General features: G+C 40.1%; 1 protein-coding gene across 4 annotated transcripts in view; it reads right to left on the bottom strand.

Moving 5' to 3' along the window:
- LOC128239075 (neurogenic locus notch homolog protein 1-like) overlaps positions 1 to 21,747 on the bottom strand; it is a 72,398-nt gene that overhangs the window by 7,194 nt on the left and 43,457 nt on the right. For 2 of the 4 annotated variants that reach the window (XM_052955524.1, XM_052955527.1), the window contains 3 exons: positions 8,696 to 8,837; positions 8,318 to 8,413; positions 2,685 to 2,795 (listed from right to left, as the gene is read on the bottom strand). In XM_052955524.1, coding sequence (XP_052811484.1) covers positions 2,685 to 2,795; positions 8,318 to 8,413; positions 8,696 to 8,837 — 349 coding nt within the window. The remainder of the gene's footprint in view (positions 1 to 2,684; positions 2,796 to 8,317; positions 8,414 to 8,695; positions 8,838 to 21,747) is intronic. The other 2 variants (XM_052955525.1, XM_052955526.1) reach the window with 1 other exon arrangement.

Here is a 21,747-nt window from a genome sequence, read left to right as displayed (position 1 = left end):
AAATAAAGGTGCGTAACTTCAACAAAACCGTAGCCCTAACGCGAATAAAGGTGCGTAACTTCAACAAAACCGTAGCCCTAACGCGAATATAGGTGCGTCACTTCAACAAAACCGTAGCCCTGACGCGAATATAGACGCGTAACTTTAACAAAACCGTAGCCCTGACGCGAATATAGGCGGGTAACTTCAACAAAACCGTAGCCCTGACGCGAATATAGGTTCGTAACTTCAACAAAACCGTAGCCCTGACGCGAATATAGGTTCGTTATTTTAACAAAACCTTGGTACTAACGCGAATATAGGTGCGTAGATTTAACAAAACCGTAGCCCTAACGCGAATATAGGTGATTAACAAAACCGTAGCCCTAACGCGAATATAGGTGCGTCACTTCAGCAAAACCGTAGCCCTGACGCGAATATAGGTGCGTCACTTCAGCAAAACCGTAGCCCTGACGCGAATATAGGTGAGTCACTTCAGCAAAACCGTAGCCCTGACGCAAATATAGGTGCGTCACTTCAACAAAACCTTAGCCCTAACGCGAATATAGGTGCGTCACTTCAACAAAACCGTAGCCCTAATGCGAATATAGGTGCATCACTTCAACAAAACCATAGCCCTAACGCGAATGTAAGTGCGTCATTTCAGCAAAACCGTAGCCCTAACGCAAATAAAGGTGCGTAGATTTAACAAAACCGTAGCCCTAACGCGAATATAGGTGCGTTATTTCAGCAAAACCTTAGTCCTAACGCGAATATATAATATGTTCACTTGAAACACACATACAAGTATTAACGGGAAACAGCCACTAGTGTTTTTAGAACTTAACATTCATGGCATACGTTTTAATTCTTATAATCACCACAGTATCAATTGTAAAGGCTTCTTTCCGGAAGTATGATTAGACACGTGTGGGTTTCTTTCAAGAAGAATTTATCTCATAATTATTACTAGTAATTAAGGCATAAACTATTTAATTGCAATAAATGCCATGAATTTCAAATGGCAAAACAAAAAACCGATATCGTTATGAACAGTTTGTGCTAGAAGTGCAGCCATGATTACCGACATCGTAATGGACACTATGTGCTAAAAGTGCAGCCATGATTACCGACATCGTAATAAACACTGTGTGCTAGAAGTGCAGCCATGATTACCGACATCGTAGTAAACACTATGTGCTAAAAGTGCAGCCATGATTACCGACATTGTGATGAACACTTTGTGCTAGAAGTGCAGCCATGATTACCGATATCGTAGTGAACACTATGTGCTAAAAGTGCAGCCATGATTACCGACATTGTGATGAACACTTTGTGCTAGAAGTGCAGCCATGATTACCGACATCGTAGTGAACACTATGTGCTAAAAGTGCAGCCATGATTACCGACATTGTGATGAACACTTTGTGCTAGAAGTGCAGCCATGATTACCGATATGGTGATGAACACTTTGTGCTAGAAGTAAAGCCATGATTACCGACATTGTGATGAACACTTTGTGCTAGAAGTGCAGCCTTGATTAACGACATCGTAATGAACATTGGGTGCTTGAAGTGCAGCAATGATTACCAACATCGTTATGAACACTGTGTGCTTGTAGTGCAGTCATGGTTATCGACATCGTTATGAACACTATGTGCTAGAAGTGCAGCCATGGCTACCGACATTGTAATGAACACTATATGCTAGTAGAGCAGCCATGATTACCGACAGTGCGATGAACACTATGTGCTATTACTGACATCGTAATGAACCCTATGTGCTAGAAGAGCAGCCATGATTACCGACAGTGCGATGGACACTGTGTGCTATTACCGACATTGTAATGAACACTGTGTGCTAGAGAATCAGCCAATATTACCGACAGTGTGATAAACACTGTGTGATATTATCGACATCGTAATGAACACTATGTGCTAGAAATGCAGCCATGATTACCGACATTGTGATGAACACTATGTGCTAGAAGTACAGCCATGATTACCGACATCGTAATGAACACTGTGTGCTAGAAGTGCAGCCATGATTACCGACATCGTAATGAACACTGTGTGCTAGAAGTACAGCCATGATTACCGACATCGTAATGAACAATATGTGCTAAAAGTGCAGCCATGATTACCAACATTGTGATGACACTATATGCTAGAAGTACAGCCATGATTACCGACATCGTAATGAACACTGTGTGCTAGAAGTACAGCCATGATTACCAACATCGTGATGAACACTATGTGCTAAAAGTGCAGCCATGATTACCGACATTGTGATGAACACTGTGTGCTAGAAGTGCAGCCATGATTACAGACATTGTGCTAGAAGTGCAGCCATGATTACCGATATTGTGATGAACACTATATGCTAGAAGTACAGCCATGATTACCGACATCGTTATGAACACTATGTGCTAGAAGTATAGCCATGATTACCCACATTGTGATGAACACTGTGTGCTAGAAGTGCAGCCATGATTACAGACATTGTTATGAACACTATATGCTAGAAGTACAGCTATGATTATCGACATCGTTATGACCAATATGTGCTAGAAGTACAGCCATGATTCATAAGACAAAGACAAGGGGAAAAGCAAGCTTCAAACTGCCAATACTCACACCAAGCGCAAGTTAAGCACAAGTACGGCGTTAAATGTTATTGTGCCCATTTATGCGTGACTTAAATACCACAAATCTCTCCATCCTCCGAGTATCCGGCTCGACATACACAAATGCTGTTTTCACAAATCAGATATTCTTCCACACACGTCGAGTTAACACATGCTCCCTGGAAACGACCTAATGTCATAGCATATATTAACATGGCTGTAAATGTAGTTATCTATTTTCTCTTCCTTCATGATCAGTAACTATGTGTAAAGCCAGAGCCAATGGGGCGTTGACAGTTTCGAAGTCTTTAAGTGTAGTCTAAGCTTTCGATAGATTTATGCTCGATATGGTTTTTCAAAATCAGTCTGTGTTTGACCATATTGTCTTGAAGTATTACTTGTTTACGCTCATGTCTTTAAGTATTACGCGTTTAACCATTATGTCTTTACTTTAAGTATTACGTGTTTTACCGTCATGTCTTTAAGCATTCCGTGGTTGACCGTCATGTCGTCAAGAATTCTGTGTTTTACCGTCATCTCGTCAAGCGTTTCGTGTTTTACCGCCATGTTGTCAAGCATTCCGTGTTTTACCGTCATGCATTCAAGCACTCCGTGTTTTACCGTCATGCATTTAAGCACTCCGTGTTTTACCGCCATATATTCAAGCACTCCGTGTTTTACCGCCATGTTGTCAAGCATTCCGTGTTTTACCGTCATGTATTCACGCACTCCGTGTTTTACCGTCATGCATTCAAGCACTGCTTGTTTTACCGTCATGTTGTCAAGCATTCCGTGTTTTACCGTCATGCATTCAAGCACTGCTTGTTTTACCGCCATGTTGTCAAGCATTCCGTGTTTTACCGTCATGTATTCACGCACTCCGTGTTTTACCGTCATGTTTTCAAGCACTGCGTGTTTTACCGTCATGTTTTCCAATCACATTTGTGCCCTAAACGTATAGTTATGAATGTCGTACAAATACATAGAAAAGGTACATAGAAACAGTTAACGCTTATAACAATGGTCGTAAACCTGATTTATAACTTTTGTTGAAAGAAGAAGTGGTATACCAATATGTCAAGCATACCTCAAACTAATATAGATGCCTGCGAAGTAATTATTAATTATGTATTAAAACGTGTTTAAAGTGACACTCGTATTCAGAATCAATACATACACATGTATAACACACATGATATTTGAGTGATAAACCTCTAACAACTTGCTAAAAAATGCATTTAGGAAAAATACAAATAACTGGTAACAAGATTATTACCGTGTATTTAATAGCTGAAAACGCACAAATATTAAATGATTGGTGAGTGCTTAAAGATTTACTGTGATAAACTATCATCGCATAAGCGCCCTCTCATAAGGTAGAAATACCTGACTCGGCTGCGGAATTTATCGGGTTCGCCTTCAGCTCACCCAATGAATTCCTCTGCTTTGCCAGATAAACTTCCTCCATCCAGGGCACTAACCTAGTATTCTCTAAATACTCTCTACAGAATAGTTAAGGATATATATATTAAATAGACAAGGTAAAATAGTCCAGCAATCCCAAATATAAATAGCTGCCATAAACATTGTCAAAATGTCGAACAAAATCGGACGAAATGCCCAGATTCAGCACTGAAAACGCGAATAAGGAAACAGTGAAGAGATTAAAAACAACGAAAGATTCCCCCTTACAGCACGTTAAACACAGACTGACAGGCAAACTTCGCGCATGCAAAAAACCTTGAAATATCAGCCCTACTTACTCGATGAATAAGACGCGTATTTATCTGAATTATGTGTTTTTGTGGTCGCGGTAATTCTTCTTATATAATATAATGGTATTTTTTCAGAATTATAATTTTATTGAGATGTCATATTAATACTGTTAGCAATATCAAAGAACTGAATGACCATAGTTAGTGTCCAAGCTAAGTGAAGGACACTACTGGTTAAGAAATATGTCCACGAAGCATTGTTTCAAGGGCTATAAATATGTACACGATTAAAAACTGTACATAATTCTGAAGCTGCAAAATGTACATGAATACACCGGAATTACGTCAGAAGCTAAAGACTATTTACCGAATACAACAAACATATTTCAAGACCTAAAAACAGTGTGCATGAATACACCTTACATGTTTCAAGACCTAATAACTGTGTACAGGAATACACCTTACATATTTCAAGACCTAATAAATGTGTACAGGAATACATCATAGTTTATGAACAAACGAATGTGTACAGGAATACATCTAACATATTTCAAGACCTAATAAATGTGTACAGGAAAACATCTAACGTATTTCAAGACCTAATAACAGTGTACAGGAATACACCTTACATATGCCAAGAGCTAATAACTGTGTACAGGAATACACCTAACACATTTCAAGACATAATAACTGTGTACAGGAATACACCTAACATATTTCATGACCTAATAACTATTTACAGGAATACACCTAACACATTTCAAGACATAATAACTGTGAACAGGAATACACCTAATACATTTAAAGAGCTAATAACTGTGTACAGGACCACACCCTACATATATCTCAAGACCTAATAACTGTGTACATGAATACACCTTAAATCTTTCATGAGCTAACGAATGTGTACAGGAATACACCAAACATCTTTCATGAGCTAACGAATGTGTACAGTAATACATCTAACATCTTTCATGAGCTAACGAATGTGTACAGGAATACACCTAACATCTTTCATGAGCTAACGAATGCGTACAGTAATACATCTAACATCTTTCATGAGCTAACGAATGTGTACAGGAATACATCTAACATCTTTCATGAGCTAACGAATGTGTACAGGAATACATCTAACATCTTTCATGAGCTAACGAATGTGTACAGGAATACACCTAACATCTTTCATGAGCTAACGAATGTGTACAGGAATACATCTAACATCTTTCATGAGCTAACGAATGTGTACAGGAATACATCTAACATCTTTCATGAGCTAACGAATGTGTACAGGAATACATCTAACATCTTTCATGAGCTAACGAATGTGTACAGTAATACATCTAACATCTTTCATGAGCTAACGAATGTGTACAGGAATACATCTAACATCTTTCATGAGCTAACGAATGTGTACAGGAATACATCTAACATCTTTCATGAGCTAACGAATGTGTACAGGAATACACCTAACATATTTCATGAGCTAACGAATGTGTACAGGAATACACCAAACATATTTCATGAGCTAGCGAATGTGTACAGGAATACATCAAACATATTTCATGAGCTAGCGAATGTGTACAGGAATACATCTAACATACTTCAAGAGCTAGCGAATGTGTACAGGAATACATCTAACATACTTCAAGAGCTAGCGAACGTGTACAGGAATACACCTAAAATATTTCAAGAGCTAACGAATGTGTACAGGAATACACCTAAAATATTTCAAGCGCTAACGAATGTGTACAGGAATACACCTAACATCTTTCATGAGCTAACGAATGTGTACAGGAATACACCTAACATATTTCATGAGCTAATGAACGTGTACAGGAATACACCAAACATCTTTCAAAAGCTAATAAATGTGTACAGGAATACACCAAACATATTTTAAGAGCTAATAAACGTGTACAGGAATACACCAAACATATTTTAAGAGCTAATGAACGTGTACAGGAATACACCAAACATATTTTAAGAGCTAATAAATGTGTACAGGAATACACCAAACATATTTTAAGAGCTAATAAACGTGTACAGGAATACACCAAACATATTTTAAGAGCTAATAAACGTGTACAGGAATACACCAAACATATTTTAAGAGCTAATAAATGTGTACAGGAATACACCAAACATATTTTAAGAGCTAATAAATGTGTACAGGAATACACCAAACATATTTTAAGAGCTAATAAATGTGTACAGGAATACACCAAACATATTTTAAGAGCTAATAAATGTGAACAGGAATACACCAAACATATTTTAAGAGCTAATAAATGTGTACAGGAATACACCAAACATATTTTAAGAACTAATGAACGTGTACATGAATACACCAAACATATTTTAAGAGCTAATAAACGTGTACAGGAATACACCAAAACATATTTTAAGAGCTAATAAACGTGTACAGGAATACACCAAACATATTTTCATGAGCTAATGAACGTGTACAGGAATACACCAAACATATTTTAAGAGCTAATAAACGTGTACAGGAATACACCAAACATATTTTAAGAGCTAATAAATGTGAACAGGAATACACCAAACATATTTTAAGAGCTGACGAATGTGTACTGGAATACACCAAACATATTTCAAGAGCTAACGAATGTGTACTGGAATACACCTAACATATTTCAAGAGCTAAAGAACGTGTACAGGAATACACCAAACATATTTCAAGAGCTAACGAACGTGTACAGGAATACACCAAACATATTTCAAGAGCTACTGAATGTGTACAGGAATACACCTAACATCTTTCATGAGCTAACGAATGTGTACAGGAATACACCTAAAATATTTCAAGAGCTAACGAATGTGTACAGGAATACACCTAAAATAATTCAAGAGCTAACGAATGTGTACAGTTTTTAATATAACATAATTTATATATCTCATGTGGCATTCACAGACAGAATTTGTCTGTTAAAAGGTAAACTCAAAAGATTCACTATTAAAAAAGTTATATATTATCTGACCGATGAGATGAAATATATGTTCTATAACTCATATATACTTCCGCTATTAGATTTCTGTTGTCTTATTTGGGGCAAAGGCAATGGTTCAAATGTAAATAAAATAAACATTCTTCATTTTGTGGAATGCTGCACGAGTTAAAATGGTTAACAATAACAGATTGATGTAACTATCATATTGCCTTACTTGTATATACATATTTGTAAAACCATGCATGATATGGTACCAACATACAAGTTAGATCTTTTAAAATGATGAATACTATACTCTTAGATCAGTTAAATAAAAGGATCGTATTTGCAATATGTTGCCCAGAACAAATTATCTCCAGGATTCCTTTTCATATAACAGTATGCACAGTACTGAATGAAATACCCATAGAAGTAAGAAATGTCTATAAATTGGCAACGGTCAAATTTAAGTTAGTATAAAAGTTTCCTTTTGAATAAACATTTAAACATTCTAGTTAAGACTTGAAATCCAACTGAATTTATTTAAACGATTTGTTAAAACGTTACATTCATTATTATATTTATCAATTACAAATGTATTGTAAAATAAATTGGGTGTTTGTCGGTCTGTGCTTGAAATTCGCTAGAATGATACCTGTGTTTACCACGGTATTCATTACTGCTTCATATGATGATTTATTTTTATCCTTTTTGTTATTTGAATGATAGTACACTTGTGTGAATTGAATACTCGTGTTTACCATAATTAACATGTTTAATTATTCATTAAGGCTTTATATGACTTGTTGTTTATCGTTTTTGATGATATTTGAATAATAGTATGCATACATGTGTGAATCGTGTAAAGATGTTTGTCATTATGTTTTGTTTTAGAAGGCCATTATGAAAATATGATGTTTTATAGTTGACATTGTAATTATGACATAATGTGTTACCTTCTTAAAATAAAGATGTTATTATTAGTATTATATATTATTATTATATACGAATTAACAGTGTGTATCAGATGAGATGAAATGTTTGCAAACCTGTTGGTGGTGGCGTGACACAGCTGTCGGGTTCAGATAGAGTTATAGACGAGGATTTACTGCCACACGCTACTTGTATTGAAACGTTCTCATCACCTGACAAAGGATGAAAGCCGTACAATCATGCTCAAGGTTTCAATAAATTATAATTACACATAGTTTAAAATATGAATAGCATTTAAAACAACAACAACAACAACAACAACAACAACAGAAAAAGGACATGACGATTTCCCTATTTGCCTCTGGTTTGTTGAAAGGACATTTATCGTTGGCTATACCATGTCTCATTGATAAAAACAGAATGAATGCAAAAACAGAGGCGCAAACCCGAATGTGAATATCAATTTTGATTATCAAATCTTAAAAATAGCGTACCTTCAAACTTAAGAGAGAACGAGCCATTGCTTGCCACAGATTCAACTTTCAAATATCCGTAAGCCGTGGTGAATACTGGGTCTTTGTTACAATCCGTCTGCTCACCATTTAAGATAAGGATAGGTGAACACGTGCCGCCTCCCTGTTCAAGAATACGAGTATCGTTTTGTTTATTTCACGTAATAAAAGAGTAAATCATTTATTATATTATTATTATTTCAAGTTACTTTGTGGTGGCAAGTTGTGGCCGCAATAAAAAATAATTGTTGCAATTAACATCCGGCACGATATCCATAAGGAAGAGCAGGGAAAACACCGAAGCTAATATTTTTTGAAATATGGGTAGTTATGAAATTCATAATTGGGATTTGTGTTTATAAAATATCAATTGAATTTAGTTGTTGACTGATATAGATAGGTTTGGTAAGTATTGTGTAGGCATGATTATATGAAATGGTTAACCTTAAATGATAATGGTAAACACTAAAAACGCAATCCAGACAGCTTTGTGGTCAGTGGTGATTTGAGGTAACCCATATTCACAAATGTTTAAGACAACATGTAGACAAATATTCTGACCAAGTTCCATAAAAAATGACAAAAATTAATATATTTTTATGACCGTGAAATTCTTTCTCCTAAGATTTGACCTAGTGACCTTGATTTTGACTGGGGATGACCCATCTTAAAGAACTTTGAAGATATTATGCAAACAAATTTTCTGACCAAGTTTCATAAAGATTTGACAAAAATTGTTGAATTTATGACGTGAAAAGATTTTCCTAAGATTTGACCTAGTGACCTAGAATTTGACCCGGGATGACCGATATAAAAAATAAGCAAGATATTATGCAGACAAATATTCTGACCAAGTTTCATCAAGATATGAAAAAAGAAATATTGAATTATGACGTGGAAATAATTTTTTCCTAAGATTTGACCTTGTGACCTAGATTTTGACCCGGGTTGACCCTTATTAAAAATATGCAAGATATAATGCAGACAAGCATTCTGACCATGTTTCACATCAAGATTTGATAAAAATTGTTGAATTTATTACCGTGAAATATTTCTTCTAAAGATTTGACCTAGTGACCTAGTTTTTGACCCGAAATGATCCATATTGATATATATTTAAGATAACATGCCGACGAATAGTCTGCCCACGTTTGATAACCATTGGATAAAAACTCTTGTATTATATAAAATGAAAATTTAACGCAGAATTGTTAACGTGTGTTATATGCGATATGATTAAATCGTTTCCGCTGAAATGTTGCCCTTGTTCCGGTTGCATTTGTCTGTTTGTTTTTTACCAATTTAAGGTAATTTTAGCCGTAATGTAATATTTTACCTATTTATCTCTTTTTCTACGAGTTTAGATCGCTTTTCTCGATGAGGCTACTTCTATTTCTAAACGTCTCTTTTTCATCGATAGAAAACACACAATGAAAGTGACAAAAAGCGTTTTCTTGAAAAAAAAATGAATATTGATAGCCTCATATAAGAATCAACCGGAAATGTTTCGGAAATTTCTCAGAAATATAACGACATAAGGGACATAATTCAGGGAGTTTCGCTTTCATAACAAAGCTACACATGTATGAAAATAGAATGTTAATTTATGTCATTTAAGAATCCAAACCTATGAAGAACAATATAAACACGTGTCAAATTGAAAACAGAAATCCAAATGTGTTTTTATTAAAGAAGTATTATAACGCTAGTCTGCGAACTTCGTGAACTTATTTGTCAATAAGAGGAAAGTTATATGATATGTGTATTATGTTAAAGTGACTCGCTGATGTTTTTGGACAAGAAATTAGTTTTCCCGGCAATGCAACTGAAAACACTTATTGTATCATTATTTTACTCTATGATATCGACATTGCAGAAAAAATACAGTTATAGCATAAACAAATATTTTGGATTCAGTGGGGTTCGAACCCAAGCCGGTAAAGTCAAGACAAAAATAGAAAACAGTCAACTAGTCCACACGGCCATTGGGACACCAAAATAGTGGATATGTTGACCTCTTAACGATACATTGATAACATCACGTGATAATGGCAATCAATCAATCATAAAACACCACAGCCGTAATTATTTTTCAATCGCGTTATTACGATATTTGAGCAAATATCAACATTTGCTGAAGGGTGTAGTATTTTTGTTTTAACACTCCTTATGATTTCCCACACTTTATTTCGTAATTAAAAAGGTGCATTTTACAAACCATGAGCGAGTTACTTTAACCTTTCTTGTCGATAAATGAGAAACAAATGAATCACACGACAATGAATTAAAGTCGTAAAGAACATGCTGTGTCAGAATGACATTAAAATACAATCCTTCTGTAAGTGCGTCTAGGAAGCCATTGCTGTGGTATTGTTCTAGGATAAAATGGTATTAGTTTGTTGTTCGGGTTTCACGTGGAAGAAGATTGGTGTTTTTATTTTGGCCTCAAGGTCGCGGTGCCAAAGAAGAAGATTGGTTTGCAATCGGATCGTTCCCGCAGTTCCATTGCATCCGGCTTCATTTGATACATGAAAACTATAAACCAAATCTCCGAGAACACTTGGGTATACACTGAAATCAAATTACCATATTTACACCTCAACTTCCGTTCCTTAAATGAAATGCCTTTCAGCAATTGCGTTCATCAACCGATGAACGCAACATCTTCGGATATGTTCGGATCGTAATTCATTGCATAACAATATACATGAAAGCTATTGATCTTGTTATTGTTTGTATTGTGTCTGCAGGTCCCGTAAAATATAGATCAACATTTTTAAAAGTGTTAGTTTATTATATTTTAAATATATTGGTACCAGAAGTGTTTTAATTTTACGTTTTAAAGTGATTTCAAGTGGTTGATCTTTTCCCGCGTTATTGTGACGTCATTTGAAAAAAATGTTTCCGGTTATAGTCGGGTCGTTCTGTTTACAGAATGGGTAAGAACGGATTACTGAAAGGTTTTCTTAAATGAAATGAAGTATTTTTTTAACAATTCTTGAATGAAATAATGAACTATTGGTGTAAATATAAGGAATGAATTGCGGGGTAGATGTCATTATCGGGGATATGAACGCAATTGGGTTGGTCAAAGTACGTGTGGAGTCCTTCGGATAATGACATCAACCCCGCAATTCATTTCTTAATTAAATCGAATTATTTGGTTATGTATTGTAGAGCCCATGAAAAGCTGAGAGGTAATGAAAATAACAGTAAGGTAGATTGTTTCATTCTTAATAATATTCTTCTGAATTTGTTTCAAAACTTACATGTAGTTCATTTATGCAGTTTTCTAAGTTATATTTGATGGCGCTAAACTGACATGGTCAAAAAGTGAATGAACCTTTCCAACTTTAGATCAGAAAGTCATTATTTTAAACTAAGACAATGATTCAAAACGTTATTGTCGCGCTACTGCCTGGTACCAACTTGTTAACATGGAATGCGTGTATCAGTTTGCTGCATAGGGTGATAATACAGCAACAAACATACTCGGAAACATTTATAAAGGTGTCCATGGATAAGGAATCACGTGACTTCAATAGGGTTCCCACCATGATGGATCACCACGGACCTGTGGTGAACCACGTGAGAATCACTTTACAGTCACGTGATTCCTCACCGTGCACGTACGACACATGTCCACTATTGAAACCAATATTCACGTGAGCAAACAAGCGTGCGTAAACTGTTTAAACCGATAACAAGTATGTAAATGTTTTATCATATACAAATGCCGTTGATCTCAAAATTATGTTTGTTCTTTTCTAAGTGATAGCACATAGTTAGCTCATATTTTTATTTGTATAGCAATGACCTTTAGTACGCATAGACTGCTACATTAATACTAGTGACCGACAGTGGCATTAGCTCAAGATTTGCATCCAATTATGACTGATATAAATGCGTATCATTAAGAAGATATTTCTATCGAAAACGTGAATACGTATTACACTACAGTTCAGTGACAATCTGGGTCAAACACGGGGCATTTATTACTTACACAACATATCTTAATAAAGTTTATTATATGATCGGCATAGATTCATTCTTCAACAATAACCATTGACACATACGGAATGTACTGCATACTTTTCGTTGAAAAAATCTTTAATATTGCCCCTACATTGAGAACTCATGTATAGTGTGGTGTTTTACAGTGCAGTATCATCTGATTTATATTTCTTTAAAGCTGCACTCTCACAGATTGAACGTTTTGACAACTTTTTTATTTTTTTGTCTTAGAACGAGCCAATTTCTGCGAAATTCCATAGAAACCAGTTATATAAGACTGCTGACAAAAAATTAGATCGAAGTTTTTTATACTTAAATTCAAATTTGATGTTTTATGCATTTTTCTTAAACGGTTTAAGCCGCAAAACATTAATTTTCGAATGGAAATATTAAAATCTGCGATCTGATCTTTTGTCAGCAATCTTTTATCATTGGTTTGCAGATTTTTACGCAAAAAATTGCTCTTTCCAAGACAAAAAAATAAAAAAAGTTGTAAAAATGGTATATCTGTGAGAGTGCAGCTTTAAAGAGTGGATGGGTTTAATTATCTAACGAAATGTAAAAGAAATGCGACTTTCAAAGTTATGGAAGCCAGAAGTAGGTTTAATTAAGTGTTACAACCACTAGTTTACTTCTCCATGTACATAAGAGTGTCATGACACCGCCTACATCGACGATAAGGAAGCCAACTCCACCCTATATCTCGACGATGTGACCACTACACCCGCCCCGTATCCCGACGGTGGGGTCAGCACACACACCCCATTTCCCGATGATGTAGCCACCACACACACCCTTTATCCCGCCGATCTGGCAACTATATCAGCACCAATTTCTCGACGATGTGGCCACAACACTCGCCCCATTTCCCGAAGATCTGGCCACTAACCCCACCCCGTATCCCGACGATGTGACCACTACACCCACCCCGTATCCCGACGGTGTGGTCACCACACCCACCCCATATCCCAATGATGTGGCCACCACACCAACTCCATATCCCGAAGATCTGGAAACTACACCCACCCCGATATCCTGACGATGTGACCACTACAACCGCCCCATATCCCGACGATGTAACCACCACACCCACCCCGTATCCCGACGATACGGCCACCACACCCGCCACATATCCCAACGATGTGACCACCACACCCACCCCGTATCCCGACGATACGGCCACCACACCCGCCACATATCCCGACGATGTGGCCACCACAACCGCCACATATCCCGACGATGTGGCCACCACACCCGCCACATTATCCCGACGATGTGGCCACCACACCCGCCACATATCCAAACAATGTGGCCACCACACCTACCCCGGGTCCCGACGATGTAACCATCACACCCGCCCTATATCCCGACAATGTGACTACCCCACTCGCCCCATATCCCAAGAATGTGACCACCACAACCGCCCCATATCCCAACGATGTGACCACAACACCCACCCCATATCCCGACGATGTGACCACAACACCCACCCCATATCCCGACGATGTGACCACAACACCCACCACATATCCCGACGATGTTGCCACTACACCCGCCCCATTTCCCGACGATGTGTACAGGAATACACCAAACATATTTTACTTCTCCATGTACATAAGAGTGTCATGACACCGCCTATATCGACGATAAGGAAGCCAACTCCACCCTATATCTCGACGATGTGACCACTACACCCGCCCCGTATCCCGACGGTGGGGTCAGCACACACACACCCCATTTCCCGATGATGTAGCCACCACACACACCCTTTATCCCGCCGATCTGGCAACTATATCAGCACCAATTTCTCGACGATGTGGCCACAACACTCGTCCTATTTCCCGAAGATCTGGCCACTAACCCCACCCCGTATCCCGACGATGTGACCACTACACCCACCCCGTATCCCGACGGTGTGGTCACCACATCCACCCCATATCCCAATGATGTGGCCACCACACCAACTCCATATCCCGAAGATCTGGAAACTACACCCACCCGATATCCTGACGATGTGACCACTACAACCGCCCCATATCCCGACGATGTGACCACTACACCCTACCCATATCCCGACGATGTAACCACCTCACCCACCCCGTATCCCGACGATGTGACCACTACACCCGCCCCATATCCCGACGGTGTAACCACTACACCCGCCCCATATCCCGACGATGTAACCACCACACCCACCCCGTATCCCGACAATGTGACCACTACACCCACCCCGTATCCCGACGGTGTGGTCACCACACCCACCCCATATCCCAATGATGTGGCCACCACACCAACTCCATATCCCGAAGATCTGGAAACTACACCCACCCCGATATCCTGACGATGTGACCACTACAACCGCCCCATATCCCGACGATGTAACCACCACACCCACCCCGTATCCCGACGATACGGCCACCACACCCGCCACATATCCCAACGATGTGACCACCACACCCACCCCGTATCCCGACGATACGGCCACCACACCCGCCACATATCCCGACGATGTGGCCACCACAACCGCCACATATCCCGACGATGTGGCCACCACACCCGCCACATATCCCGACGATGTGGCCACCACACCCGCCACATATCCAAACAATGTGGCCACCACACCTACCCCGGGTCCCGACGATGTAACCATCACACCCGCCCTATATCCCGACAATGTGACTACCCCACTCGCCCCATATCCCAAGAATGTGACCACCACAACCGCCCCATATCCCAACGATGTGACCACAACACCCACCCCATATCCCGACGATGTGACCACAACACCCACCCCATATCCCGACGATGTGACCACAACACCCACCACATATCCCGACGATGTTGCCACTACACCCGCCCCATTTCCCGACGATGTGTACAGGAATACACCAAACATATTTTACTTCTCCATGTACATAAGAGTGTCATGACACCGCCTACATCGACGATAAGGAAGCCAACTCCACCCTATATCTCGACGATGTGACCACTACACCCGCCCCGTATCCCGACGGTGGGGTCAGCACACACACACCCCATTTCCCGATGATGTAGCCACCACACACACCCTTTATCCCGCCGATCTGGCAACTATATCAGCACCAATTTCTCGACGATGTGGCCACAACACTCGTCCTATTTCCCGAAGATCTGGCCACTAACCCCACCCCGTATCCCGACGATGTGACCACTAACCCACCCCGTATCCCGACGGTGTGGTCACCACATCCACCCCATATCCCAATGATGTGGCCACCACACCATCTCCATATCCCGAAGATCTGGAAACTACACCCACCCGATATCCTGACGATGTGACCACTACAACCGCCCCATATCCCGACGATGTGACCACTACACCCTACCCATATCCCGACGATGTAACCACCTCACCCACCCCGTATCCCGACGATGTGACCACTACACCCGCCCCATATCCCGACGATGTAACCACTACACCCGCCCCATATCCCGACGATGTAACCACCACACCCACCCCGTATCCCGACAATGTGACCATTAAACCCACTCCATATCCTGACGATGTGACCACCACACCCATCCCGTATCCTGACGATTAAACCACCACACCCGCCCCATATCCCGACGATGTAACCACCACACCCGCCCCATATCCCGACGATGTGACCACTACACCCACCCCATATCCCGACGATGTGGTCGAAATACCAACCCCATATCCCGACGATGTGACCACTACAACCGCCCCATATCACGACGATGTAACCACCACACCCACCCCGTATCCCGACGTTACGGCCACCACACCCGCCACATATCCCAACGATGTGACCACCACAACCGCCCCGTATCCCAACAATGTGGCCACCACACCTACCCCGGGTCCCGACGATGTAACCATCACACCCGCCCTATATCCCGACAATGTGACTACCCCACTCGCCCCATATCCCAAGAATGTGACCACCACAACCGCCCCATATCCCAAGAATGTGACCACCACAACCGCCCCATATCCCAACGATGTGACCACAACACCCACCCCATATCCCGACGGTGTTGCACTACACCCACCCCATTTCCCGACGATGTGTACAGGAATACACCAAACATATTTCAAGATCTAATAAATGTATACAGGAATACATCATATTTCAAGAACTAACGAATTTGTACAGGAATACATTTAACATACGTCAAGACTTATTAAATGGGAGCAGGAATACACCTAACATATCTCTAGAGCTAAAAAGTGTGTACAGGAATACACCTAACATATTTCAAAAGCTAATAAATGTGTACAGGAATACACCAAACATATTTTAAGAGCTAATAAACGTGTACAGGAATACACCAAACATATTTTAAGAGCTAATGAACGTGTACAGGAATACACCAAACATATTTTAAGAGCTAATCAATGTGTACAGGAATACACCTTACATATTTCAAAACCCTAATAAATGTAAAAAGGAACACACCTAATATATTCCAGGACCTAATAAGCGTGAACATGAATACACTTAAAATATTTCAAGAACCAACGAATGTGTACAGGAATACACCTGACATATTTCAAGAGCTAACGAATGTACACAGGCGATGTGGCCACCACACCCGTCCCATATGCCTACGATGTGGGCACCACACCCGTCCCATATCCCGACCATGTGGCCAAAACAACCGCACCGTATCCCGACGGTGTGGTCACCACACCCGCCCTATATCCAGACCATGTGGCCACAACAACCGCACCGTATCCCGACGGTGTGGCCACCACACCAGTCCAATATCCAGACGATGTGACCACCTCACCCGCCCCGTATCCCGACGGTGTGAACACCTCACCCGCCCCGTATCCCGACGATGTGACCACTACACCCGCCCCGTATCCCGACGGTGTGAACACCTCACCCGCCCCATATCCCGACGATGTGACCACCTCACCCGCCCCGTATCCCGACGGCGTGGTCACCACACCCGCCCTATATCCAGACGATGTGATCACCAAACCCGCCCCATATCCCGACGGCGTGGTCACCACACCCGCCCCATATCCAGACGATGTGACCACCTCACCCGCCTCGTAGCCCGACGGCGTGGTCACCACACCCGCCCCATATCCCGACGGCGTGGTCACCACACCCGCCCCATATCCAGACGATGTGACCACCTCACCCGCCCCATATCCCGACGGCGTGGTCACCACACCCGCCCCATATCCAGACGATGTGACCACCACACCGCCCCATATCCCGACGCGTGGTCACCACACCCGCCCCATATCCAGACGATGTGACCACCTCACCCGCCCCGTATCCCGACGGCGTGGTCACCACACCCGCCCTATATCCAGACGATGTGACCACCACAACCGCCCCGTATCCCGACGATGTGACCACCACAGCCGCCCCGTATCCCGACGATGTGACCACCTCACGTACCCCGTATCCCGACGATGTGACCACCTCAACCGTCCCGTATCCCTACGATGTGACCACCTCACCCGCCCCGTATCCCGACGGCGTGGTCACCACACCCGCCCTATAACCAGACGATGTGACCACCACAACCGCCCCGTATCCCGACGATGTGACCACCACAACCGCCCCGTATCCCGACGATGTGACCACTACACCCGCCCCGTATCCCGACGATGTGACCACCACAACCGCCCCGTATCCCGACGATGTGACCACCACAACCGCCCCGTATCCCGACGATGTGACCACTACAACCGCCCCGTATCCCGACGATGTGACCACTACACCCGCCCCGTATCCCGACGATGTGACCACCACAACCGCCCCGTATCCCGACGATGTGACCACCTCACCTACCCCGTATCCCGACGATGTGACCACCACAACCGCCCCGTATCCCGACGATGTGACCACTACACCTACCCCGTATCCTGACGATGTGACCACCACAACCGCCCCGTATCCCGACGATGTGACCACTACACCCACCCCGTATCCCGACGATGTGGTCGAAATACCAACCCCATATCCCGACGATGTGACCACCACAACCGCCCCATATCCCGACGATGTGACCACCTCACCTACCCCATATCCCGACGATGTGGCCTCAATACACACCCCTTACCCCGACCATGTGAAAACCACACTAACCAAATATCGTAACAAGAAAAAAGTTGATGCATAGCATCAAGTCGGCGCAATGAAATTAGAAGAAAAACGTGCATGCAGATAACCAAAAATAGTTATCATTTCAATGATCATATTTTGTTTTATGTTGGGTGTACATATGCTCGAAGGACATAATGGTTAAAAATATTGTTACATTAGTTTAAGCCCGGAATTATAGATATTCTGTTTTTTTTACCCAAGCTAATCCTTTAAACTAAATTATAACAAAAGATATATAATCATATGAGTATAGAACGGGGATAAAAATACTATACATCAAAGGGGAATTATCTGGAGTTCATTCTTTCGAATGGCATTTTCAAAACAAACTATTAAGCTCAATGTTAATTTTTCAAAACTCGGCATTTTTGTTGTCACTAAGGGAGATTACTGCGATTTAAAAACATAAAGGATATTTTATTAGTACCGTGTAACCTTCATCGATTTAATATCAATCGGAACACCTCGGCCTGTATCTATCTCGGAGATGGCCGAGTTGTTATGATTGAGTTGGTATTTAAAATCAAAATTTTCATAATGATAAGCAGGGCTTTAATAATTTAAGGTTTCATTATCAATTAAAGTGTTAAGTTTTATAAAACAAACTAGGTTTCATTATCAATTAAAGTGTTAAGTTTTATAAAACAAACTAAACTTCATATTTTATCATGCAACGTGGACACTATTGAAAGCATTGTTCTGCATTTTATGAACTAGTCCCTAAGTTAGAATATTTCTAAAGTAATATCAAATATAGTCGTCGCCCTTCTGGGCGCCGACTAATGATGTGAGTACCCGTAGCCCGGTGACAAATCATCCATTGACATATGCAAAATTACTAACACTGTAATACGCGTATTTAACATTGTTTTAAAATGAATGTTGATGTACCTTATCTTAAAAGTTGCATTCACTATTGAACAAAGTTATAATGTTAATAAACGAAGTTATAATGTTAATAAAAAAAATGTTGAATGTTATTCCGATCGTTTGCAGTAATACAATGGAAACTACTTGTACAGGACAAACCCAATATGCAAACATCGAACAAAAAACACGTCCAGTGGCCGAATGTGTAACTGTCTCAATACAGCTAACACAAGGAAGATATGCATTAAAATATGTTCATTTAATAATAAAATTTGAGGTTAGTTAATGTTCATTTTTTCGAAGCATTGAAAAGTAATGAAATAAAACATAAAGGGTATGAACAAGTGTAAAACAGTCAACGTTTGCTTCACGTTCTGGTGTAATAATGACTTAAACAAACTATAGAGACAAGTTGATTTTATGCTATCTAGAGGTGAATAAAGATTTATCAGTGAAATAAAAATTATATCTCACCGCTCTCTCACAGGGCTTGGACACCAATTCAACGACGTCATGTCGGAAATGACGCTACGTTCGCGCTTTTTAGAATTGCAACAATTAACTAATTCATCTCATGTCTCATGTTTACTGTCGTAATTATTTTCTTTGCATATTAACTATTAAGAGGCAGCTTCGTATCTTAAAAGGGTCAAAAGGGTCGACACAGGATTGTTTTAGTTCTTTTTACTTTTACAATACGACTATGTTGTGCTAATGTAAAGTTCCTGGAATAATGTAATCCGGAGCCCGGAAAATAAACATTTCTGTATCAGCGAAATTTATAAAGTATTTGATTTGTTTTACGGGTATGGTTTTAGCATTAAATGTCTAAACTAGTAGATCATAACTTGATACGAAAAAAGTTATATTCTTGATGGTTTTCTACTTTTTCTAAAGATTGATGTACTTGACATCCCTAGTCTGAAATGTAAGTAATATATAATGGTTTCACCCATAGGATTTGTTAAAATGGATAATTCCGTTTTGGTCACGTGATGTTAGGGTATAAAGCCAGCGAAAGGCATAGTAATAGAAGTATCTTTTTGTACTGTTTAGGGCGGGTTCTGAACTATTGGGGGCTAGAAGAATTAAAGTGAAGCATTGCGCTACAGCTTCTAGTTTCCAGGTTCGGACATCCGTGTGGTCTCTTTTTAGCCTCTTAGTAAGCCTGGAGCATTGCGATACAGACGGAAAAGGTACAATGGTTTGATTCCCCGTACAAGCTATACAATTAGGACTGCGGGTTTCACTGATATATTGTGAGATTGGTTTATAAGCGTTCTGTATGCTGGTCCTGTAAGATAAGGCATAGGTGTTGTAGTGATTTTGTTTGTACGTTCTTGGTTTTATGATAATAAAACTTTGATTCTTGAACCATATTAATAAATTTAAATCATTTGGTTTTGTAATCAATCATTGTCAATTGCATGTATATATTACTGATTTCATATTTAATTTTTGGGACAATGCAGTTCATGAATAGGTTTGTAATTTAATTTGAGCTAGCTAAGGAAGAAACTTTACATTAATTCAGCTTAAGCGGATCTTGATATCTTAGAAGAATAATACCAAACAAGGAGCCTTAAAATGAACAAAACTAAAACGAAGATTCTTGTTTTTATTTATAAAGTCTTCATTTTTGCATCAGGACTCGTCACTGGATCTCTTCAATCAATTTACATATTGAGGAATAGTTTTAAACTCAGGTGGATCACTTTGTCTACCAAAACGCTGTTTGGTCAAGCATATAAGGCAATATTTAAATTCAGAAAATACTTGAATATATTCACTAATATTACATCTGAACATAAACCTTTTTACATAACCTTGTTAGACGGGTTTGGCTACATACTTCGGAAGTTTAGGGATTTGCAAAACGAATGCCAAATGAAAGAATACAAACTCAGTTCAGAAAATATGTATTTTCGGTTAGAAGTACTACATAAACGAATGTGTTTAGGCAGAGACTTGCAGACTGGATTTATCGTCGCATTGTTATATCAGTATAATTAA

The sequence above is a fragment of the Mya arenaria genome, chromosome 6 (genome assembly GCF_026914265.1).
Source record: "Mya arenaria isolate MELC-2E11 chromosome 6, ASM2691426v1".
In the NCBI taxonomy this organism is placed as follows: Eukaryota; Metazoa; Mollusca; class Bivalvia; order Myida; family Myidae; genus Mya; species Mya arenaria.
The sequence above is the reverse complement of the archived record's forward strand: the minus strand, read 5'-3'. Positions and strand labels throughout refer to the sequence as shown.